The 25,751-nt window shown below is 48.1% G+C and overlaps 1 protein-coding gene across 2 annotated transcripts in view; it reads right to left on the reverse strand.

Annotated features, from left to right (window-relative positions):
- Positions 1–210: 210 nt before the first annotated feature.
- Positions 211–25,751, reverse strand: part of ASTN1 (astrotactin 1) — a 290,332-nt gene continuing 264,791 nt past the window's right edge. For both annotated transcript variants that reach the window (XM_019728222.2, XM_019728300.2), the window contains exons 19-23: positions 25,007–25,158; positions 23,856–23,991; positions 17,411–17,511; positions 7,734–7,917; positions 211–3,619 (exon numbers count right to left, since the gene is read on the reverse strand). In XM_019728222.2, coding sequence (XP_019583781.2) covers positions 3,382–3,619; positions 7,734–7,917; positions 17,411–17,511; positions 23,856–23,991; positions 25,007–25,158 — 811 coding nt within the window. In that variant the 3' untranslated portion in view covers positions 211–3,381. The remainder of the gene's footprint in view (positions 3,620–7,733; positions 7,918–17,410; positions 17,512–23,855; positions 23,992–25,006; positions 25,159–25,751) is intronic.

The raw sequence follows: 25,751 nt of genomic DNA on the forward strand, positions 1-25,751 counted from the left end.
TTTGGAGAAGGTGGCAGAGAGACCATGAGAACCATCACTACATAGCACTATTGTAAGTTTATAATTTGCTGTGAAGTATTTAACTTTTTTCTAGTTAGGACGACAGGCTACAAGGTCTGTGTATGTAAAATTTAAAACTCTCACAGTTCCTAGGTTGGTCCAAGCAGATGACCGGTTATTTAATGATACAAGGTGATACCCACACACCCGCCACTTACTAACAGCTTTGTTTATTATTTAGTTGATTATTCCGTGTGTTTTTTTATAATCGTACAATAATTCGCTTTTAAACAATACTGCTAGACCTGACGTTGGTCACATTATAGTCTTCCTTCCTTCTAGAGTAGTAAAGTGTTTGATTTTGTTTTCACACTCAGTTTTGTAATAGAACATTTGAATATTGAGAAGTGTGGTTATCTAAGTCATGAATGGACCAAACTCCATGGAAAACAACTGCACACTCAGGGAAAGGTCTAACGCTAGTACAGCGGGTCACATCCACTCAGGTGGGAGCCCCAGTGATCTCCTGGGAGCCCCAGATCTGGGAGTGTGAGGGTGGCTATAAGCAAGTCCCTTAACACCTATTTGGCAGCTTGGTAACTTGAGGTTTAATACTGGTCCAGCACCGTCACCTTTTCTAGTCAGGATGGTTCGTCCAGGCAAGCTTTGCGGTGTCGTCATGGTGTGATCAATGTATCTTCTTAGGGCACACACCCTCCAGTGAAATCCTTGGGGCATCCTGAGACTCTCTCCTGCCCCATCCCTACTGGTCTCACTTTTAATGTGAAAGTGGATGAGACGCAGCCATAGAAGCCATGTGCATAGTGTGTGTGTGTGTGTGTGTGTGTGTGTGTGTGTGTGTGTGTGTGTGCAGTGAGGCGGGCATAAGGGGACCGTGAGGGAGGACGAGAATCGTGGAGAAGGGAGGGATGAAGGAGAAAGGGTCACAGGAAGAGCAAAGATAACGTAGACGAGAGGAAGGCAAAGGGACTTGGTAGAGCAGGAAAAGGCAGAAGGTGACAGGGCGACAGTGAGCCTCTTGTAATAAAACAGAAGGGGGGAGAGAAAAGGGTTTCCCTGGTGCCACTCGCTGTCCTCCCTCCCGGCCCATCGACTGGCATCTCACCCTCCACGGGGGCAGGAAGGGAGCGACAGCCTGGGCACCTCCCACCTGTGCGGCGTGGGCCTTGTTTTCTGTTCAGACTTGAATAAAGGACAGAACACAGTAGCAGTGGCAACGGCAGCTCTCAGCTTGGCCGCCCCACTGGTTGGTGTCCACCTGCCTGGGACATCTTCCTCTGTGGTGATGAAGCTTGTCCCTTGAGGGGTCTCACCTGAGGCCCTGTCTTGACCACAGGTGGGATGGCTAAGTTTTCTGTTAGCCTCGCTCTGGAAGTGGGGTGACTCTGAGGCAGGGGCAGTCCACAGCGTGAAATAAACCTGTCAATCTTTCTGTGGAAAGATGCAGAGGGAGTGAGAGGAACCTGTGCTTGTGGTCTTAGCACAAGCTTTGCTCCCGGGCACCAGAGGGGACCACCTGTGCTGCAGACCCGGAGGTCCCAAAGGGGTTCTAGCTGCAGAGTTAGGGTGCACGTTGGATCCTCCTCCCACTGCACTCCGGGCACAACTACCCCATGGAGGTGTGGGGAAGGGGATGCTCTCTGGGCAGGCCCTCCATGGAGCTGACAGCTGGCACAGCTGCCCGGCCCAGGCAATACTGAAAACAGGGCTGAGTGGCAGAGGGGTTCAGCGCCTATGCTCTGGAGTACAACAGCCGGAATTCATACTGTGGCTCAGGCAGAGAGTAAATGAGGCATTTGGGGCGAGGTGTACGTCCTCTCTTTGCCTCAGTTTCCTCGTCACTGAAATGGAGCTGAGAACGGAACTTGGGGAGGTGAGAATTCAGTGATACGTAAAGTGCTTCAGCCAGCATCTGGCACGCAGTAAGCACTCAATGAATGTGATCTGGAATTATGACTATTTTGAAAAAAATCAATATAGCTCAGTGGATGGCCTTACAGATCTCCCATCTTCTTCCTGCCCTTATTTTAGTGTTTCCAAATGAGGAGCCCAGTCAAGGGCAGGGTGGCTGAAAGTATGTGTTCAAGCCTCTGAGGTGTGGGGGCAGCCAATGCCATCTCTGGTCCACATGGCCCTGCAAAGTGCTTTTGGGAAGGCTGGGCTTCCTGTGAGCCAGGCCCCGCTGACGCCCATGCCAGCACTTGTGCAATGGGGCAGACACAGCAGCCGGCCTACACAGAATCTCTGCTCCTCCTGGCAACTCGGTGGGGTGAAAATGGTGGGATCCTCCTGCGATGCTCACCCAGAAAAATGACTCGCCAAACTAACAATATGATTAAGCCCATTTAGCATGGGGGTGGGGGGCGGGGAGAGGACAGAAGATGTTTTGTGATCAGTAATAACTTGGGTTCATAAAACACTGACATGGTGGTACTGGCCCCTCCTGGACCAGAGCAGACATCAGCCAAGAGCCGTATCTGTCCAGGGCAAGCAGTGCCCACACTAGACAATCAGGAAAGGTCTGTATACTGGGGGTCGGCAGAAGCTTAGCCTGGAGGCACAGGAGTTTAAAAAAAAAAAACAAGAGTAAATGCCACTTCTTTTCCAGAATGTGGACTGCTCACTAGTCTCCCAGGTAGATCACGCTGAAGGTGCATTGGACAGGTAGCATTTTGTTGCCTCTTAAAGATGACATTGTTCGGAGGAGAGGGCAGAGACCTTCCCGAGGGAGATTTCATTTGTCCTGTAACATGGGGAAGGAAGTAACAGTCCAGAAAACCCATTGGGGCCCAGAAGGGAGGCTGGGTTCACCTGAGAGGTGTGACGTTAGCAGTAGGGAAGCCTCACGGCATGGCCGGGCCACCTTCCCAACCTTGTTGTTGTCTTTCTCTGTGAGCTGGGCCAGAGTGAGGGGCATCCTGGGGAATGCCTGCCACTGGGGACAGAGGCCAGGGTAACGGCCTTCTGGCCTTGTCTCTGTCGCTAAGTAGAAGGGACTCAGGCTCTCAGGGAGCACAGGCTGCCTCGACCTAAGGACCTTTCATGGGAAGCATAATAGAACTTTCGAGTGTTTGGATGAACCTCTTGGGGGGAAAAAAGTCAACTGTAAAACAAGACCCAAAGTAATCCCCTAAAAAAACAGCGCTGCCTGAAGCCGCTGGCCAGAGGTGTGAGGGTCATGCAGATAGAGGATGTCACACGAATTCTGCAGGGAACAAGGACGGGTTTCTCCCTGGTTTCGATGGTGTCTGTGGAGGTCTGAATGTTCCATTAAAAAGTATTAAAAAGCCACCCACCAACCCAGATGTCCCCCTCTTCTCTCCTGCTTCCTTTTGGCAGCCGCTGTCTGGACTCATGGCACTAGATGTCTTTGCTGTCCCCATAATCATTGTAGGGGACACTCAAGGTCTGCTCCTCGCATGTCTTCCTGAGGTCCTGGCTGAGCTCTGACCACTCAAGTCCATAGGGCTTGATCTCGCTGTAGCGGCATCCCAGGTACTTGAGGGGGCTGCGTCGCAAGCTGATCTTGGGTTCCTGAAGGAGTCCGTTGCACCAGCTGCTGAGCTCCCCGAGCTGGGAAAGGATGAGGCCAGCTTTCCTAGAGATCAAGCACGGGGGTTAGAAAGAAGGAAGGACAGAAAGGCCAACAGTGCGAGCCCGGTCTATTTGGATTACTATTTTATCACTGGCTCTTAGAACTGAGGGATCTCCATAAATATTTGTCAAGCGAATGCATGAAGGAAGGAAGGAAAGAAGGAAGGAAGAAGATAGATAGATAGATGGATGGATGGATGGATGGATGGATGGATAGATGATAGATAGATAGATAGATAGATAGATAGATAGATAGATAGATAGATAGATAGATAGATGAGTGGATGCATTTGCAAAGTGGGGCAGGCACCAAATGAAACAGAGAAACAAAATGCAATAGGGAAAAATGAAGAGAAAATAACTAATATTTTAGTGGAAATGTCTGTCCTTTCAAAATCATAGAGTTGGCCATTTTGAAAGACATGAAATCGGTTTGCTGTAAAGGCAGTAATTTATCATCATTAAATGACAAGTAAGGTGTTTGAATATTTTTCCCTTTTCAAGGCTCTTTCTGAAGCGAGTAGAAGCAGCTGATATATTGAACTTCAGGGGCGATCAAATGCCACTAATGATGCCTGTATGGAGGTCATTAGAGTGCGACACAGATGAGGACAGTAAAGCCCTCAGTGCAGGTTGACACAGGGCCAGTCCTGGGGACAGTGCAGACTCAGGGGTACATATCACGTAATTAACCTCTGGTGAGCTCACGCTCCATTCTGGCATCTCCCTCAGAAAGGACGGGAGACATTGCCACTGAGCCCCGAACAAGAGTGAGAAAAGGACGTCATGAGAGGGGACCTGACCTGTTGCAGATCCTGAAATAGGAGCAGAGGGTGGGGTGAGGTCTCCCCAAGTTCACACACACTGGAATGGAGTCATCCCTCCGCGCCAAGAACAGAGTGTGATTGGCTCTGCATGCAGCTTGGGGAAATGGGCTCTCACCTCCCTCTATCTCATGGGCGTGAGGTCTTCCTGGCACCCATTTCTGGTGTCGGAGATAGGGACCACCTGATCGCCCATTCTCAGACCTCCCTGGCGTTGACCCTGAGCACTCAGGATGAGTGAAGGAGCAGGGTTCCCTCACTCAGCTCTGTTCTTCTTACAAGAACCAGTGACCAGAGACCCATGGAGGAAGCGTCTCTTATTTGAACACGCTTGTGCGAGGTTGTAACATGCTGTTTTGGAAAGCTCAGTGAAAACGCTTGCAGTTGTTATCATCAAGTGCTACCGTGTTTCCCTGAAAATAAAACCTAGCCGGACAATCAGCTCTAATGCATCTTTTGGAGCGAAAATTATAGTAAAATAAGACTTATAGTAAAATAAAACCGGGTCTTGTATAACATAATATAGTATAAGACTGGGTCTTATATTCATTTTCACTCCAAAAGATGCATTAGAGCTGATTGTCCGGCTAGGTCTTATTTTTGAAGAAGCAGGGTAGGCTAACTGTCTCAGGTGAGGAACCATCTCGTCGCATTTAGTCAACAATTCCTTCCAGAAAAGTGTCTGTACCCCATTGAGAACGAGCTTTCAAAGAACAATAAGGGCATTTGTTGCATTCTTCTTCTTCTGTCCTGGCAATGAGCATCACCAGGGCTGAGCTCACTGCATTCCTAGGAGGACATGCTGAGAGAGGGGAGGAGATGACTGTGACATTGAGCTTCAGCAGCAAAGTCAAGGTGCTAAGACAGTGTGAGGTCATCGGAGGGGCAGTCATACTGTCTCACCTTCCATGGTGGGTCAGAGGAAATCAAACAAATACTCCGCTGCCAACTAAAGACCATCTGTGCAGACGGTCCCTCCTCTGCCTCTCAGCGGCTTCCAGGCAGGCTTTCCAAAAGTCGCCATCAATAGGGACTTTGGTGGCCTACGCTCTTAATCTATCCTACTGCATGTCATGAGTTGCTGACAAATTTTGGGGAGGTGGAGAAAAGGGGAATGAAAGAAGACTAGGAGCAGCAATTCTATCATCTTCCAAGAAATAGATAAAGGAACACATTCTAGCCATCATTTCCAACAAACAGATTTAATTAGCCCATGGGGTCTTTGTGGCTACTTTCTTTGCTCAGTTTAAAAAAAATAATAATTAATTTGGGTCTGCCCTTGACCATCTCAGAGCCTGTGGTCTTCTTTCTTAAGAGCAATGCAACCAATGTTCTTCTTAAAGTATTTCAACCCTCAGCTCGACCTGGGGGCCTCCATGAATTCTAATGGATATGGATTGAACTGAACTGAGGGAACACTTTCTGCTCACTCACAGGAAGTAAGCACCCAACAGACCCCTTTCTGCTCATTCTCACACCAGAATCCAACGTGGGTTGATGTATCTCAAGGCAGAGGACTTTTTCTTTCCTGTGGTTCTCCCTGAGACCCATGACACTAAGAAGTAAAGTATTACGTTTTCCACACGCTAATGAAGCTATACTCCCCCCACCCCAACCTCTATACAGCCGTGAAAAACCTGTAAAAGGGTCTCTGGGGAGGAGAGTTTTGGGGAAAGACTGTACAGTCAGCAGTGGGCCTTACTCTACAGTGAGAGCCACATTTCTTTCCCTGCTCCCTTTCTTCATTCACGAATTGTCCTCCTGACTCTTGAGGTACAAGAGAGGAATTGGCAATCCCCATGCCCTTGGAAATGAAGATGATATATGAAATGTTTGTGCGATTCAAACTGTGACATTTATGTTCCCTAACAAAGAACTGCATCTATACACCCAATAAATGTCAGAGGAAGGAGGAAAGAGGAAGGAGGGAGGAGAGAGAGCGGTAGACGTGAGAGAGTTGGGGAGGGGGGATGAAGGGCAGCAGTGTGATAAGGTTTGGATGGAGCAGAGAGGACATTTCTTAATATGTATTAACTTTCTAACCCAAGGTTGGCTTTTTACCAAAACTGAGACAAAACAACTTGAAAGTCCCTTGTCTGTTTTCCTCTGTGTCTTAGTCCATAGCAGCACACCTCAGGGCTAATACCCTTTATAAACATCAGTATATCGTATATGGAATGCATACACGTTCTTCCTGATCTGACACATGAAATAGTTTTATTTCAAAAAAAATAATCCTAAATTTCCTCCTTCCTTCAAAAGAAAGGAAATAACGGGGGAGTGTACTGAACAAGGGTCTTCCAGGAAAGTTTATAATTTTGCGTCGCACGAGAAGGCACACCAAGGCTGGGTCTCCCTCCAGTTTGGCCAGAGGTCAGATGGATGGGATGACCTTTGGGTGACAGTTTTGTTCAGCCCTGTTGTCTGGAGTGCAATAATTCTTTAAGTGCTAGAGGATACAACAACATTGACTTTCTTCTTTTTTATTTCTCCATATCCTCAAAGTCCTCGCCATATTTTGTTTTTCTTCCTGAGCTCCTAAATTATTTGGGGGACATATAGGTACTAACATTCCATGTGAAAACCTCTTTACCCTGTTTATCTGAAAATTCCAGTATTTCCAGGGAAATCTGTTTCTCACAAAGTAGCAATCTACAGCCAATGGAAAAAAAGGAAGATGATATCTCTACACATTCTTGCCATTTCTCTCTCTCACAGACCTCTGTCTGGGTTATGCTATCTAAAAGCAGGGGGTATTGAGTTTGGGGAAGCTGTAGCGTAGGGGCCAGAGGAAGTTGGCAGACACTATACTATCTTACTTCGGCCAACATCGATGTCAAGGTGGGTGGTTGACTACCCCACGTTGTTTTTCAGCAGAATGAAATTTAGCTATAGAATGCATGTAACATATGCAAAGTTCATAGGCAGTAAATACTTTTGGATAACCTCTTCCATAAAATTCCTCATTTTCTTTCACAAGACGAAGCTTTGGGCTCCCACAGTTGTAGCGTTTGGAATGCTGTGTCAGCATGATAAAGAGGAGGTTAAAAAAGGTCAAGGAGAAAAGTTTTTTCAGAGTTCAGGAAATGCATTCATGACTTGACTGCTTACACCCAGCTTATCCAAAACTGATCTGTATGAACTGAGCTGTCTAAAAGCATAGAAATTAGTTCTTTAAGCACCTAAGCTCACACAGGATATCTATGCAAATGAATGAATGTTATCCTAGTAGAGAAGGTACAAAATTTCAAAGATCCGGGGTCTTGAAAGGAGACAATGAAGTTTATTGATTACCTGGGGCCTAATTCATCCTCACACCGCCAGGTGAATTCTCCAAAGCTCTCGTAGTGCTGGTTGTAGTGGTAAAGAACTCGGTGTAGGGTGGGGGGACCCAGATCCAGAAGGGTGTTGTAAGCCGTCTGTTGCTCCTTCCCACTGGTGTAGCCATTGAAGAGATTGTAGATCTTGTCCGCTATTTCTGAGGAGGGCAGACAAGGCAAATAAATAAGATTACATATTTACATAACATAAATGATTACGTATGCAGGCAGATATGTATGCGTGTGCGTGTAAATGCATCTGTACATGCATCTGCGTGTGTATGACATTACTTAAAGAATACTGAGCCTAGCACATGGAGGAAGTGGCCTGAGTCATTATTCACTTTACCTTTGCCTCATCGGGTTTCGGTTTTCTCTTCTGTAAAATGAAAGCCTTCGAACAGAGTATGTCCAAGGTCAATTTCAGTTCGAATATGCTTTGTCTTTACCCATGTTTCCTAAAACTACAGAGCCTGAGGCCAAAGCTCATAGATTAGTACTTTACGGCCAATGCGATCCCTGGGAAGCAGGAGGGAGGGAAACGCAGCTAGGAAGGAGGCAGGGCCAAAGGAAGGGTGTACACGGAGGAGCTGGTGGCTGGGTGTGCAGGGGCGGATGTAGAAGCTACTGGGTCTCCAACGGTCCATCCAACGGGGACGGAAGAAGACCGTCTCCAGTCCTACCCTGCAATGGGTCCCTGGGGCTTTATATTGGCCCCTGCATTTTTAGGCTGGATGTGCTTGGGTACCAAGTGGGTCTTATAAAAGCAACAGGGATGCCCTGGGCAGCAGGGGGACAGGCGTTTGGCTCAGGTAAGAAGTGAGGCGGTGTCGGGTTCTGTCTTGAGCACCTTGAGGAAGCGTGAGCACCTGCAGTGCCAAAAACAACCTGGCCTATGTATGATTGCAGCCTTTGCGAGGGCCGCCCAGACCAGATATGAAGAGAAGCCTGCAGATCTGTGGTGACACATAAATTGAATCCAGTATATTCTGCAGTTCCAAGTGAGTAATCTTTCAGTTTAATTTATATCTTTTCTATTTCTGCGTCCAAGACATGCATTGCTAAGTTGAGCTTGGTGATGTGGCAAAGGGGGCAATGAATTTGGGTAGCTTTGGCAGTTTTTCCTTGGGAGCGCAAAGCACTGTATTATGAAAGATTTTCTCATTAAACCTGTCAGAAAGAAGATTTGTTTACATTTTCTTCTTAAACAGCTGGGAACTAAGATCTGTGAGCAATGCTTTGTCTCGGGTCCAGTGTTAGCTCTGGAGATGAAGAAACTAAGTCTATAGGTTTCTAAGCCGCACTTTGCCCATGTGACGCCCCGTTAGCTGAAAGACACAGCTACCTGATGCCTTGTCACCGTTCCAAGTGAATTCAGGGTTGCTGGTAATGATAGAGTCGTCACTGCAGGAGTTTCCTGGGTTGGAATAAATAACTTCCCACCCTTACTCTACCCAGACACTACAATAATTTTCTTACTTTCCTATCTGGCCTCTTGCTAATGAGGATAGAAACTGGATCTGACTTCCTCAGTGCTCTGAGTGGCTAGCCCAAGGCCAGGCAATATAGTCGATCAAAACATGTTAGCCAAGTGAATGGAACTCATGACTAGGGGGCCATCTGTGTCTACTCTAGGAGAGGGTCTCTCTCTCTATCCTGGGCTATACCGCTTCTTTAGCCACCAAACTCTTGGAGCCGGCAACTTTAGCTGCATGACAAATAGTGTTCATTCAGAAATCCACCTACATGTTCAGGATTCTAAAATTCTCCAGTTGTTGAAATAGAATCATGAGATTAAAAATGATAGTGATTTAGAAAATAAAGATCTGTGGTCTCCCCAGTTGTTTAATAAAGGCCTATCGATTGCCAGGAACTTCACACACGTGAATTTCAATCCTCAACCCACCACTGCAAGATGGGTATGAATGTCTCTGGTCTACAAATGAGGACATTCAGAGAGAGGCAAGGTCACCTGCCCCAGGTCACGTAGCCAGTGTGGGCGGGAGGCAAGATTTAACTATCTATTTTCCTTTGCTCTTTTGCACTGATGCACTGGGGGTGGTTGTGTTTAACGGATTTAAGATACAGGAGGCAGTCAGGGGATGCAATTCCAGAGTTACTGTTTCGAGTAGAGAACATTAGCCTGGTTGGCCCATAGGTGCCAAATCAGAGGAAGTCCTAGTGGGTGTGCAGGGCATGTGTCACTTCATGAGCTGAGATAGAAAGAGCAAAGGGACTGCTCTAAGAGCTGTGTGGTGTTCAATGGGAAGCAGGGAGTGGGCACTAAGAAGAGAATGGGGAGGAAAAATGTGGGTGATCACACTGGAGCCCAGATACGGAGGGTTGGGGTTCCTCTCCCGCCCTTTTACTGACATCAAAGGGTTCTTATTTCTGGGAATGGGCAACAGCAGCCCAGGCCCCAGGCCCTGGTTGTGAGCTTCCACTGAGAACAGTGATGAAAGAGATGCTGTTTTCTGGCATGTTTGCTATTCTCGTAACGCAACAGTAATATCCAGAGAAAACTGGTGCTTCCCGATGGCCGCAGCCGATGTGCCTGAGACCAGATGGGATAGGCCCAGGTTCCTCTACAAAGCTCCCCAAATCAACAGAATCTCCCTCCGGGGTGTGCTTAAAAGCCTACATCAATACATGGGACGCTATATTCAGGACGATCTATACGTCAGGCTCCTAGGGCATGAGGATCGCTGTCTCTTCCTGTCTCCACTGAGAGAATTTAGAGATATTATTTCATTCGCTTTCATAGCATCTCAAGAATTCACTAACTCAAAGGACAGAAAAGAATATAAGGCATTTTTAGTTCTCATTTTACCCCGCTTTCAGCTTCACAGGAGTCCTGAGTTACTCCAACTAGGCATCTGTCTCCCTTCTCCAACATGCATGATGTCCGGGAATAGTTAAAATGCAGGTGAAGAGATTGGAGGCTGTATCTACATCCTCATCATAAAAAAGGAAACCAAGTTATTAGAAGGGAGCCAAGATCTCTCAGGCCACAGAATAAATGAACAGGCCTGGGATTGAGCCTGTAGACCCATGGAGAATGGTTAAGAATAAGCACCATGGCAACAGATGGGGTTGGGTTCCACTATATTTGCTGTGTGGCCTTCGGAAAGTTACTTAACCTCTCTGCGTCTTAGTTTTCTTGTTTGTTCTATGATGTTTACTAATATATACATTTCAAGATTATTGTGAGACTAAAAGTGATGTTAAATGTAAAGCCGTTCTTTGGCGCAATGTCTGGACACAGAAAGCATACATTTATTCATTCAATCACATTTATACTGAGTGTTCACCATGAGCTTGACAGTTTTCTAGGCACTTGGGCTACATTAGTGAGAAACTCTGACTAACGTGCTCACCTTTAGGCACTTACAGTCTAGTCATAGGAGACATTCAGTTAAGCCATAAACATAATAAATAGTGAAACACAATGTGTTAAAAAATGAGGGAAAATAAAACAGGAGAAGGAAAGTTGGGAGTGCGGGGTGGGGCATTGTGATTCTAAACAGGGAGGTCAGGGTAGTCTCATGGATCAGATGACATTCCAGCCAAGACTTGGAAGAGGGAAGGGGTCTGGGGAAGAGCCTGCCAAGGAGAGAAAATGCCAGCGCAGAGGCTCCCAGGCTAGGGTGGGTGGCATATCTGCAAACAGCAAATAAGCCATGATGTCTGGGATAAGGTGAGAGAGGGGGAGAGTTGGACAATAGAGTAGATGCTATTTTTGTAGTATTATTACCAGTTTTCTAGTAGATCACGCTTTTCCCAATGCCATGAGAGAGACACTGACACACAGGGTCCAAGAGACTGGGGGAGGGTGTCTTACTTAAATGAGGGGGGTGGCTCCAGGGGCAGCCTTGAGCTTTCATATTCCCCCAGTAGCGGCTTCTCTTTTTACGATGAGGCAAGAATCCTGGGAAGCGGCTATACCTCTACCCACGGCTTCCTTGGTAGCTATCACGGAAGTCCCCTGAACGGAAATCCTAAGTTATCACTGTCCCTCTTTGGGAGCTGCCTGAGACCTCAGTCTGTGCCCACAGTGAAGTAACTGACCATAGAATTCCACATGAAAACTTGAGGAGGATGAACCCCCAATGACCTTAGATCTTTGTCATTCTGAGCACCTTCCGAATTGCAAGGTCCCCTCTTCCCCCTTGGCCAACTCTATCGGTCCTTTCACCTCCCCTCTCTTCCCCATCCTGCTCTGTGCTCCTTTCACGCCAATGATTCTCATCCTTGAGAATCAAACTTGATTCTCAACCTGGAAGGCTGAGAAAACACAGATTGTTGGTTCCCACTGGAGTTCCAGTTCAGTAGGTCTCAGATGGAACTGAGAGTTTGCATTTCTAGCAGGGTAATGCTGACACTGCTGCTCTGGATCACACTTTGGAAACCGCTGCTCTCTGCTAATTCATTCTCTCAAAACTGCCCTTGCTTCCCCTGGGACCAACATGATGACATGACCGACAACTCTCCCTTCACCCTTGCCCTCGGCCGTAGTCTTCCTTCTCTCCTTAGCCCTGTGGTGGATGAAACCTCGCTGGAGCCTTTTCCAGTGGCGAGGGGTCCTTCTCGTGACCCCTGGCAATTACTTCTCTGTGTATGTGTAAAAGTCCCTCCACTTGACAAACTCACCTGCCTTTTCCTATTTCCCACTGCTCACTTCCTGACCATTCTTCTACATCCATGGAGGAATCTGGTATCTGGTTCATCTTCTCCGTCTCATTTCTTGTCACCTATTGGGTGACATCATTTCCCAACCAACCGAGAGGTCCCTAAGTCTAGAGACCTCCCCACCACCCCGCCAGTTACCAAAAGTCAGTCATCATGCCTGAGAACTTCTCCATCTTTGAAAAAGTATATCCTACTATCGCCTACTGTGAGAACAGCTTCCTTTCACAGTTCCTGTACTTCTCACTGCCATCGAATCTATTCCTCAGCGATGGAAACCCCAGGCCCTTTGGCTCCTCCGTTCTCTGCAGCCGTCTGCCCCGTATTTGCCTCCTTCTCTACCGGATCTGATCCACGTGGCCCACTGCTAGTCCCCTCAGCCAGCTGGCTCTGTGTTTTGCCTTTTCTCTGCCTTCACACGGGCCGCTGGGGTCTGCTGGGTAAACCTCACAAGCAGTCGAACTACATGGGCCTGCTGGGGTTCCCTCAGCATTCTGTACCTGTCTCCACACAGCACTTTTCACAGTGCACGATAAGACTGGCTTGCCTCTCCTTCCTCGCTGCTCCACATCGAATCCGGTAGCAAATCCCGGGGTCCTACCATCGAAATCATTTAGAACTGGACCAGTTCTCATCACCTCCAGGACGATCATTCCAGTTCAGCCCATCATCCCCCCTCCCTTCTAAGCTGTCTCCCTACTTCCACCTTAGACCCGCTATTCGGAGCCCATCCTTAACACCGCGGACAGAATATCCTGTAAGACATTAAGTCCCCTCATGTCAAGCTTCTGCTCAACGTCCTCCAGGGCTGCCCAGCTCCACCCCAGGCAGAGTCCTATCCCCTACTCTGCGGACCAGGTCCTATGGGCCCTGCCCGGTAGCCTCTCAGAGCTCCTCTCCGACTCCTCGCCCTCTCCCCAGCTCTCTCCACCACACACACGTCCTTTCTCTCCTTCAAACATGCCAAGGATCTCGGTACACCCGCCCGTCTATCTGAAATGATCTTCTTCCTTTACCTTCCTCCCAAACCACTCTCCTTAAACTTCTCCCCTCTGTACTTCCTACCCCTTCTCCCTGCTTCTATGTCTCCAGAACAGGTATCGCCACCTGAAATATTACTTATGTGACTATTTTGTTGTTGTTGCTTGTTTTTCTCTGCTACAATAGAAGCTCCGTGGCGCAGTAGGTTTTGGCCCCTAATGCCTAGAGCAGGGGCCATATATTTAGTAAGGGCTTAATATATGTTGCAGGATTTGATCAATTCATGAACTCTGGTGATACAATGCTTGAACATAGATTCTGGGCGTAATTATTTTTATTTCGTTAGCATCTCATACCAGGGCTCAATAAATGGCTGTGTTAAGAGCGAATGAAGCAATGGATGAGTACTTCTGTTCGGCATCAGGAAAGAAGGATGGATGTTGGGGGAGGAATGGAAGAGAAATAGCTGTCTTTTAGTGAGGCTTCATGAAGCACTCTTGGAAGACCTCGCCCTAAGCTGAAGACTAGGATGACTTCACTGCCGAGACTAGCTTGTTCCTACTGGGGGAAGGCGGTTTTGGTAACTACAGGTCGACACTTACTTGCACAGTAGCTTTAGTGTCATGCTGTGGTAGAATTCTTCATAGAATGCACCTAGTTTATGAAAAATGTTCATATAAGGAGTCGAGTCTGGCTTCCTGCTCGGTAATTAGGAGCTGAAGTCATGTTCTGGGTCACTCAAAAGGTAATTCTCATTTTTTATTAGGTTTAAACTCAGACCCAAGTGAGTTATATTTATGATCGCCGTCTGGATTGGAAGGAGGCAAAGCATATGGGTTTTGGTAGAACTGCTAGCACTGTATTAATTTGCGAGGCCACCCTCAATTAGCCGAACTCATTAATCACAGCTGCCCTGTAAGGAAGGACTCCTTCCCGGCTGCAGGAGATCAGGCCCTGGGTATTTTGTGCTCTGAGCATTAAATTCCCTCTCATCCTCCCAGCTGGGATCGCAGAAACCCTTTTGTCAGGGAGCGCAAGTGGTCAGAAGACCCTCTTGATACATTGTGGGGCTGGAACTAACCCCAAGGAGCCCTACAGAGAAAGAGTCCCGTGACCTCGCTGGGCTGACGAGACTATGCCGGCCACTCTTTGCATCAGAGTTGCTTCCATCCACCTATTCCGACAGGCAGTGTTATGCCGCACCCTTCCAACCTTTAATCACCCCCTGAAGTCCCACCAGCCGGCCGCCTACCTATTCAGCAAGCAAGCCCAAGGTGTCCACTGCTGCAGGGAGGATACTAGCAAATCCCCCCAAACAGAAATAACGGGGGCATTTCCTCATCAGCTGCTCCTCTCTGGAGTGGAGTAAGAAATCAAGAGGGGATGAAATAAGGGTGCCACGGGTGCTCCCCACACAGTCGCTCATGTGGGGGGTCTCAACCCCAGACTCTGCTTTCACTCTGTCCATACCCCATGAGCCAGGCAGCACTTGCTCCAGAGAGAAGCACATCTGCCCTATACCTAAAGGTCTTCATCCTACTGGAACATCCCAGCGGACACCAATCGTCCTGAAAGGGAGAAGGTTTTGGTATCTAGCTTGAACACTTTCTCTTTTTTTAATGTAGGTCTTTTCTTCATCGGTATTCAGAGACAAAGAAAGGTTTTTGGTCTTTTACATGATAACCCTCTAAATATATCTAAGTTACATCATAGGCCAAATGGGAACTGATGTCAAGTAACAAACCTGAATGTGAGCTCTGTAGGACGCTAATTGTGTGACCCTGGTCAGCTTATCGTTACTCCGAACCTCAATTTCTGCATCTATAAAATGGGGCCAATATTCTATTCATTCAGTAAATACTTATTGAGTTCCTATGAGAAAACAGATATGGTTAATGATAGCATTTGCATATTAATATATTTGTATGTTAATAGAAACATTGCTTAGTGCTGGAAGTTTAGGTTGGGCAAGTGTCAAGAAGAGAAATACTATGGCAAAGCTGATTTGCTGGTACCCCTCCAATCACCTTGTTTATGGCTCCTGACCCCAGTTCTATCAGGTTGACCCTGAGGGTCACCATCCCAGAATGTATACCCTAACATTGACTGAACACTTACTTTGCGACAGGCACTTAAAAAAATACTTCACATAAATTTACTCATTTAATTCTGGCGAGAAACTTATTATCTAGGGTTCTATTATCCCTCACCCCATTTTACAGATTAGTAAACTGAGGCACGAGGTGAAATAACTTGCTCAAGGTCAAGTACATAGATGGCAGAGCAGGAATTTGAAACTGCATGGTCTGACCCCAGAGTCTACATTTTTCTATAACCAACTGGTCACCATTCTGCCTTCTAAGTGTTAGAGACGTAACAGTGGTCAAGAAGAGATGGGATCCTGCTCTCGTGGAATTCGCTGTCCATTGAGATAGGCAGACATCAAACACATGATTATAATAACAAATGGAGATGAATGTTCTAAAGGAGAGAAACATGGTGCTATGAGGACATGTAGCTACGTCCCTTGACCCCTTCTGTCCTGACGGAGGAACACTTGATCTGAGATCTGCAGGGTGAAGGGACTTAATCAGTTGAAAAGGGTGGGAGTGGAGAGCATTTGAGTTCATGAGACCAACGTATGCAGAGGCTCCTCGGTGGAAGAGGAGATGGTTGGAGAAAAAGTGTTGGAGAAACCGAGAAAGCGGTGAGGCTGAAATGCAGACATGAATGGGGAGAGTGGGCATGGCGAGCTGCAGAAGTGGGCAAGGGCCACTCCATGGAGGTTCCGCGATGCCTGTTACACATTTTGATTTTTGTCCCAGGAAAAATGGCAATCCGTGAAAGAGTTTTAAGAAGCAGCCTTACGATGACCAGATGGCAGTGCTCTTAATGTGCCAGGCATGTTAAATGAGACAATAAATGTGCAAAGCATTTGAGAAGTTCTCAAGTGCTACAGCATCTGTGACTTTAATTAAAGTAGGTCCGGGTCATCTCCCCCCTGTGATTTTGTGTCATCATGACGTCACCCCTTGAATGTTGTGGGGTGGTGTCCTTCGTGGTCAACCTGATACAGTGGGAGTCAGGAGCCATATATAAAATAATTTGAGGGATACCGGAAGACCAGTGTGGCCACAATAATTCTCCGTTGAAACATGCACAACCTAAACTTCCAGCATCAGTCAGGGTCTCTGTTAACGCGTGAAGACTATCGGGTCAGTTCTACTGAATAGGTATTGGTGGTGGATCAGGTCATTTTGATTCATGCCAGAGCCCTGTAGAAGTGGTACCCAGGATTGCTAAATTCTAGTTGTGGAGGGGATGTGATAAGCCCCTGAATGGGGGACGATGTTAAGACAAGGGAGCATCATGAGGAAAGGGCCCCAAGAAGTGTGCTGTTTTGTGCAGTGGACGCTGACTGAAGACAAACTCTTCCTAACTGACAAGGGCTGATCTGGTGCACGGAAGAGGGACAACCGTTTCCCAAAGAATTGGTCCATAATAACTCCAAAAAGTGGAGGAAAAGGATTTTGACAGACCTTTGTCGAGGGACGGAATGGTATCGCAATCAATTTCAAATCTGTAGCCTTTCCATGCTTTAATTCATATACATAGAAATATGCAAAGAGTAAGACAGCCAATCGGCATCCTGAGGACAGAGGTCATGGGGATTTTAGCACGGACTGAGCACCTGGTGTCACACCACGTGTGTCTGGGGCCTTCTTCAGCATCTCCTACTGGCTCCGTGACTTCCGGACTGTGCGGAATAATGGGACATGGTGAGGAATTCCACCAGAGGCAGAGGTGGAAGAGCAGGAAGAGTATTCCCGGAAAGGTGACGCTCCTCGGCTGGGCCTTGAATTCTCAGTTCAAGGCCCCCTTTGCCATTGAACTTCCTTTCGACCCTCTTGCTCCCTCTTTCGTCACAGCAAGGGGAGGTCCCTGGGGCACCCCCTGCAGACCGGCGGCCTCAGTGCCCCTTACCTTGGGCTTTCACATCATCCACCACAGGGCAAGGGGTCTTCACGATCACGTCACTTGGTCTGGAGCGTCGTCCTGTGTTGTCCACTCCCCACAGGGTGAACCTGGCAGGGAGGGGAGGGTATTGTTATCAGAGAGAGCAGGAGGCCCTGCTGACAGCTGAGCTTTGCCTGGATGGCGGGAGGGGCTGCTGGCTGCTGTCACGACCCTGCAGAGCTCTTACTGCCACCACCCACGTCACAAGGTGTGTAGGCAAGAGCCTCTCACTGTTTCTCGGGAGAATCTAGGGTTGTAATTTGCTGCTTTGGGTTATGAGTTGGTGGAAAGCATCAAGGCATAGAGCACTGGTTCTCAAAGTGGGGTCCGCAGACCGGCAGCGTCAGCACCACCTGGGAACTGGACAGCTATGAGAATTCTCATGCCCCACCCAGACCTACTGAGTCAGAGCCTAGAGATGGGGACCAGAAATCTATGCTACCGTGTTTCCCCGAAAATAAGACTTACCCTGAAAATAAGCCCCAGTTAAGATCGTTAGCCAGACGGACGCATTTAGTACATCATGACGATGTTCCAGAAGATGACACGACTGTATTTGAATAAATGTAGATGGTTGTACATGCAAAAAATAAGACATCCCCTGAAAATACACCCTAATGCATCTTTTGGAGCAAAAATTAATATAAGACCCGGTCTTATTTTCGGGGAAATACAGTATAAGACCCAGTCTTATTTTTGGGGAAATACGGTATAAGACCCGGTCTTATTTTCGGGGAAATACGGTATCACAAGCCTTCCAGGTGATTCCGATGCCAGTTACATTCTGACAACCGCTGAGCTGAGGGCAGGAGTTTGTATCTATGGAAACAGATGGTCAGGAGTTGGGTCTGAAGCCCCCGCTCCTGCCACGTGGAGTTAACTCCTCTGAGCTTTATTTCCCATCATCTGTGAAATGGGGATGGTAATGGAAGTGCTTGGCGGTCACTGTGAAGATGAAATGAGATAATGCAGCGAAGGACCTGGAGCCCAGTGATGTCACATAAACCATATTAATCCCGTTCTGTCCTGTCTTGTGCTCTGTTGACACTTTTACACCGAGGACTGAGGACAATTTTCCTCTTTCAAATTAAAAGCGAGTGAAACAGCCAGAGGTGAGGGGTCTTTAGGTGCTGGAGGCTGGGGTTCTATTCCCTACATGCAGCTCTTTCTGACCCACCGAGATGCTACCCACCATGGACCAGGAGTCCAGAGTGGAAACGTGCCACCGAGTGATGGGACAATGAAAGTGATTCTAACAGTCCCCCCCACCCACCCCTAGGAGGAGGGTGAAGGCTGAACGTATAATTTCCCTCTTGGGTGATGGAGCTGGATGGAGAGGCAAAAGAGCAACTCCAGATTCTATACTCAGAGAGGGATTTGAATATGACCATGACCAGGACCCCTGGTGTCCGTACGTCGGGCCTCTAACACTAACCCGGTGAGTCTAAAGCAGATCCTTAATGCTACCTTTCTCGTCCCTTTCTCTTTTGCTGGGTCGCCATGGGAAGCTGCAGTTATTGGCAATTCTGAACTTTCTTTCCTCTGGGCAGAACTATAGGGAGGAAGAGAGATGTGGGGGGTAGAGTGGCCCAGGTAGAGACAGCTGAGTCGGCGAGGCAGAACAGTGATGGAAATCGCCTAACGATTCTGTTAGCAGAGTAAAGACAACCTTGCATCTACCACTCCCTCCCCACAGAGAAGCCCAGGGAACGGTCAGTGTAAGAGCCGTGTGAGTCCCCGCCCTCTGCTCTCCTTAAGTCCTCATGCTGGCGCCATGGGCACCTCACACAGGCAGGCTCCATCCCCTTGGGAACCTTGGTCTTCGAAGGTGCAGACCACACCTGTGGACTCCGGCAGGACCGCGCACCCCCTGTTAGTCAGATCAGGACTAGGGGACTAGGTGCTCAGCTCCGTCTCATCTGCACGGGTAGCTCAGTCTGTCCCGCTGACCTTGGCCTTGCGTCCTGCACCTTAGTTTAGATCTACAGCCGGGCCTCGTACTAAACCCCACCCTGACCCTGGATGCCAAACCCACGGACTGCCTCCCTTCTCTCTCAACGTCCCTCTCCGCCTGGGTCTGAGTGGGCTGCCTGAACCGCTAGCAATGGTGGCCACGGAAAATTTCCATCATGTGGTCCCAGATCACCTCATTGGCCTCTTGGTGCTGTGTCTAGAATTGTGACTGAGGCCACCAAACCCGAAGCTGGTGCATCCCATCAGCCCTGTCTGGCACCTGCTGTTCCTGAGTCCTTTTCCATGACCCGGGTCTCAACTCCGTCCTTTGCCCTCCTGTTCCAGACCATCTTGAGCCGTGGTTCTCAGGGATGGGCCCAGAGATAGCGGGGCAGACTGCAAACCTGCACTTCATGGCCTGGGATTCCCACACACAGGAAAGTACCCTCTCTCTCCCCCTATGTCCCATCCATCAAGCAGAAGTGCTGGCAGAGAGGAAGGCAGAGTCCCAGGACCGACACTGCCCCACCAACGTAGCTGGCACTGCCCTCTAGGGTCCTGGTGAGCCCTCTTCTCTCTCTGCAGACCCTGCCAAAAGGGACCCTGATGTATGGAAGTCCATCTCCCCACCCAGAGGTGGGCCTCTTCATCTTGGTTGCAGACTCTGCCCTGGCTCCATTTCCGGTGGTCAGTTCTTATCAGAGTCAGGAGTTAGGAAGCCCTTTCTCTCCCAGCTGCTAGCAAGAGCCTGCTCCTGGGCTCCAGTTCTCAGCGTTGGGCCCTTCCTTCCCACCCCCACCACTGTGGCTGAGCCACACTCCTGAGCCCCGGCCCTGGTTCTGGTGGCTGAGATCCAGCCTGCCTGGTGCCCCAGCCTCTGTCGGATGGCTGGGCTTTGACTTTTCCTGTCCACCTTCCAGGGTCTTGAGCGTGGCCTTGGAACTCCAGGTGAGGGCTGGAGTCTTGCTACCTGCCCTACACGGTCTATGGCTAGAATCCAGCCACCTTTTGTAACCCACCATTATTTAACCTTGGGTCCTTAATTTCCATGGACTGTGATGGGAAAAGTCTAAGCCTGAGGTACCAAATTGGCTGTCACACGGACCCCCTCTCTCCATGCCTGGGGCGGTGTTACTTCTCACCACACCCCACCTTCTCCCACTCCTTCAGTCAGCCTTGATTTGTGTTCTATCTAAACTCTAAGGTCCTGCTAAACACTACAGAAGTGAAAATGCCGGTGCTTAAATTAATTCCCACATTACGCTGGTGGGGTAATTAGTGTAAAATCGAGGGTGCTAGGCCTTACTATTTTTAATAGCAAAGCAAGTTATTAGGAAATGCTTCCCACAACCTATTAAAAAAAAAAACTTATTGAGGGCTTATGGACAAATATGAGTGTCCCACAACCTTCTAAGTAGAGGGAACGCTTGACCTAAGAGCCATTCCTCAGCGATCTCAGTGCCCTGGGTCCTCAAGTGACAGGGAAGAAGTTGCCAGCTTATCTTCAGCATGAGAACCCGGGGAGCACTTGACACATTTTCCTGGAGAAGTGCCGCATGGCGTCATTCAGGAAGGCCTGCTCCGTCTATTGTTAGCATCGTCCTGTCCACCAATGGACACTCGCAGGGCGGTAAGAGGGTTCGCGGGAACTACTGGACCGCAGAGGGAAGCCCTCTCCCCACCCGGAGGGCCAATGTGTAGGGATAGTCACTGCCTCGCCCAAAGCTTCTGGTCCTTTCCACCAGTGTGTGGCTCAGATTGCTCTGCCTGTCATTAGAGAGCTAGTGGGGACACTGATATTGTGTGTGTGTCTGAGAGAGAGAGAGAGAGAGAGAGAGAGAGAGAGAATCAGCAGAGCCTGGTAATTAATTTTATACTAATTACCCCTCCAGGGCCAGGTCTTAAAGGCCTGAAACCTGATAGGTATGGAGTTGGGCCTCCTTCAAGGGCTGACCGCCCTTGCTGTTTTCACCCTCTCCCCTCCAGGTGTGGCCGTTTCTACTGACCACTCCACATCTGCCCCCTTCTGAATTACCCGTCTGCTGTCGCATGCCCCCAAAGGCAGGGGCTCCCCTGTGAACACATGCCATGATGAAGGGGTAGTGAGCAAGAAGCCTGGAGAGTCACTTCCCCACTCTGGCCTCCGTTTCCTTGTCTCTAAAGTGAGGATGTTGGACCAGATGCTTTAGGATACTTTTCAGCCAGGGCTTCTTAACCGCTTTTGTACCGTGGACCCTTCTCAAGATAATGGTTTTTAAATGCATTAATAAAATGCATAGGATGACAAGTCAGCCAGCTGTGCTGAAATGCAGCTCTACCTCTGTGGACCGCGGGTGAAGAGCCAGCTCCGTGCTTTAATGTGAGGTCCTAAGATCACGCTGCTAGATCCTTCCAGGACCCTGGAGTGGCTGGGGCGTGAGATACAGTGTGTGACGGAAATGCAAACCCTGACTCAATTCTTTACCACCTGCCACACCCCAGACAACCAGCTCTATGATTCTGGGGAAGTTACTCAGTGTTGCTGAACCTCAGTTTGTTCAACTATAAAATGGGAACAATAAACTTAATCTCACAGGGTCAGGGACGGCTCCCAGAGGCACCCATATGTAGTAAGCACTCCATAAGAAGGTTGTCTTCCTCTGTTTTATAGATAAAAAAACTTAGTTGCAGTAACTAAGTGCCCCGCTTCCAATCACGGAGTGGTTAGAAACAAACCAGGCTTGGGGCCCATGTGTTCTCAACAATTAATCCAGGGCTCCTCTCACGTGATCCTCTGCAGAGGGGTGTCTCTCCCAGGCCCGCAGCGCCACCTAGCGGACATTGGCTGTTTTTCTCCCACAGCCCCATAGGTTATCTCTAACTTTTTCAGTAATCAATGTTGACAGAAAGTTCGTGTTTTACAAGACCTTAGAGAGCAAGTTCCCAAGAATGTCAAGGTGGGAGAAGGTATCAGCCTCAGGTCTCTGATCTGAGGACACGTAGCCAGATCAGGCCAACATGCGGGGGCTCTCAGGGTGGGTCAGGGCTTGCTCCTCCTAACACTCCTAAGCCAGCATCGTGCTCACAGGAACTTTGCAATTCCTCGTTAACAGCTGTGGTTTAGTGTCAGGACAGGAATGCAGAGCCCTTATTATACACGATCATTCCTGTTTCGCTGAGCTTGAGGCATTTTACAGCAGGTTAAGTGGCCCACACTCTGAAACCTGTGTTCATTTTGTCTCTGCTTCCTCATGAAGGTGTTGGCCACAGCTGCCGAATAGCAGGTGAGCTAATGAGAATCATAAAGAGGCTGACTTTCCTTTGTCCTGGTAGTATCCTTGATGTCACTCCATATTTTCCAACTCCTCCAGAGCGTCGCTTGTCTTCATGTATTTTACTTTCATCTGCATGCCCCCTGACTTACACTTCTCTTTCCTATATGGGAGATATTCAGCCCGAGTATCAAAGTTCATCTTGCAATCAGTGTCACTCACGTTTCTAGTGCTTTTCATCTTTGAACTGTCGAAACAGAAATGATTTATTCTGGAGACCTTGACTCTAGTCTCGTGACCTCATCTGTAAACGGTGAAATGTTTTTCATACCGATAGGGTCAAAAGATCCCCAAACTACATGACTATGGATTCTGTCTTAGCCACCAGGTTTTCCTATCCTGACTTTGAGTCCATCATTAGCTCTCCTCTTGGCGTATGTCTGCTTCACAAATATATCACAATGATTCGCAGAGCACAGGGAGGGGTGGGAAAGAGCTCCCAGAGAGAATAGGGCTGTTCCAAGTGCCGTGAGTTCACTCTATTTTCTTTGAAGAAAAATGCTGACATCTCTAACCTCTATCAACTATATATTTTAATGCTACTGGAGCTAACTTTCTAAAGCCGAGTTCTTGGTATTCTATAACTTCCTCCAAAAAAATTGAACAGTCTCCTGACTTATAGCATTCACTCTATTTTCCAACTCTCACTTTCTTCTATTCCCATTTACTCACCATCTGCTTCCGCGTGATGGACTACTTTGCTACTCACCTTTCATGACGCCTCACATTTGCCCTTGCTGTTTCCTTAGCCCGGTGTGCCTTTTCCAACATGACTCTACCTACTGAAGTTCTACACAACCCAGTTCAGATGTCGTCTAGAGTTAGAATTCATTGCTCCTTTCTTTTTTCTTCTACATGTTCCTTGCTCTCCTATCTACTAGCATTTATTTAATTCTGCCTGATGACAAAGTTAGTTGTTCATTTCCCCTCTATGGTACAAACTCTCTGAAGGATGGGGCTATGCTATCTCTCTTGCTCCTCTCTCTCCAGTCCCTAGAAGGTTCTGTACAATGCTGATCGGGACGAGATTTGAGAGACTCACCATATTTTTGCAAGTCTCTAAAAAAACGCAAGTAGCAAAAAGGAACCAGCTAAAAAGCCCCAGGGTGGTCGGGGTAAGGAATAACTCGGCAGTATGAGTCACTCACATGTAGATGGTGTCGGGTTCCAGGCAGCGTATGATTAGAGAGATGGTGGTCAGCTGCTTGTCAGGCACCTGGGAGGGCATGGCGCAGGGAGACTTGGCTCCAGAGAGGATGTCATCCACAAAGCTCAGCACCGTTTCTGCCCAGAGGGGAAGGAATGGAAAAGGCATGAGGAACTGTGACGGCCAAGACACGAGGAGATGGGCTCCACTGAGCGAGAACTAAACACAGAAGCTGCTTGGTCCCCCGTCTTCTTAAATTCCAAGCAAAGAAAGGACTCTTACAAGAAATGGTCTTTTGTGACTGTGTCATAGTTAACTAATCCATTTAGAGCAATTTGTCCATAGTTCAGAAACTAAGGCAAGACGGACACATGCAAGCTTTTTTATGAAATGCCTTTGGCACTGGCAGAGAACAGCTGTTTTGGCCAATGGTCATTGCCAGGCTTTCCCGGAACCTTCCAAGGAAAAGGCCTTGGAAGAAGCAGTAGACAGCTCTCCATGCCTGAGGGCAGCACATATACCTCCAGGCCTCAGGGGGAGTTTCACCAGGGGGTATTTACCCCAAATTAGACTGTGGGTGCCACCATCCAACTGGTGACCACACTCATGCGTAAGTTTTACGGAGGATTTACGTTGAAATTTCCTATGTGTAGACAATGGAATACGAAGGTACAGAACATTTTCCGTGGGCTATTTCCTCTCCTTCAAGACTTTCTTTTTCTCACTGGACCTAGCAAAAGCAGAGTTTGCTTTAGGACAAGACATGGGGTAAGCGAATCTGTTTGCACATGCTTTAGCCTGGAGGGGCACATTCGCAAAGTGATCTTTTTTTCTATAATCATGGCAGCGGTTAGCACAGAATTGTTTCCTAATTGTGGGCTAAGAGAACTAGTGTACTGTATTGTTATTACTTCTGAGTGTGCCTAGAGGCAGTGAAATGGACACCTCTTTTAGAAACAAAAAGAAAAACAAAATCAAAACAAGACTCTGTTAGATGCCCACCACACAAAAACTCTTAAATGGACAAGATGACTTCTGCTTCTCCACGTGGCCCAGGACACGGGGCCCTGGAGCAAAGCCAGGAGGCAGGACAGTTTTCTTTGCTTTTTACCACCTGGCTCAAGATGAGCTCAGGAAGTGGGAGATGCTCACCTGTCTCCACTTTGGAGTGGTCCATCCTGTCAGTGACCTTTTCTTGACGGATCAGGTAATCTACAATCTGCACTCCAATCGGAGGTTCTGAGTGTCCCCACTCCAGGACCACAAGAGTGCTGCTGGGCTCGTGAGCCGTGGACAGTCTCAGCCTGAGTGCAGACAGGAAGAAGCATGAAATAGGGACCCAGCTGAGGCCCACGCTAGGCTTCTGATACCACCACTGGCCCCCTTCGCCTTTGTTACACAGAGAACGCTTCTTTCTCACCTTTTTCTTAACCAACCATTACAATGATCTATTTGAGGGCCTCTTTCCCTAGAGAGTAACGGTTTCTGAAGAGCCTTGAAATCTTTTTTTTTATTCATCTAAGTGCCTGTTACAGATTAGGAGCTCAACATATGCTTGTAGTTAAATAGGTGAGTCAAAGATGAATGAATGCCTGCATCTCACAGGGTCAGTAGATAGGGCTTTTGCGGTACTCCTTTATAGGGCTTGAAAATAGAGTTTCTGGATTTGATCTTTAAAGATAAGAGAATGTGTCTATGATGTTCATACTTAGGCCGGTTGAAGGTGATGTCTAGGAGAGCCCTGCATGAACGAGGTCATGATCAGCTCAGTTTCCATAGCATTACGCCTCCTGGCAGGGTAATGGGATCTCCAGCTGGCAGAACCCTGGCCTCCCCTCTTGCTATGGGTACTAATGTATCTTCTGCCCCAGGCCTTCTGTTGGTTGGGCCTTAGAAC

The sequence above is a fragment of the Rhinolophus sinicus genome, linkage group LG17 (genome assembly GCF_036562045.2).
Source record: "Rhinolophus sinicus isolate RSC01 linkage group LG17, ASM3656204v1, whole genome shotgun sequence".
NCBI classification, from domain to species: Eukaryota; Metazoa; Chordata; class Mammalia; order Chiroptera; family Rhinolophidae; genus Rhinolophus; species Rhinolophus sinicus.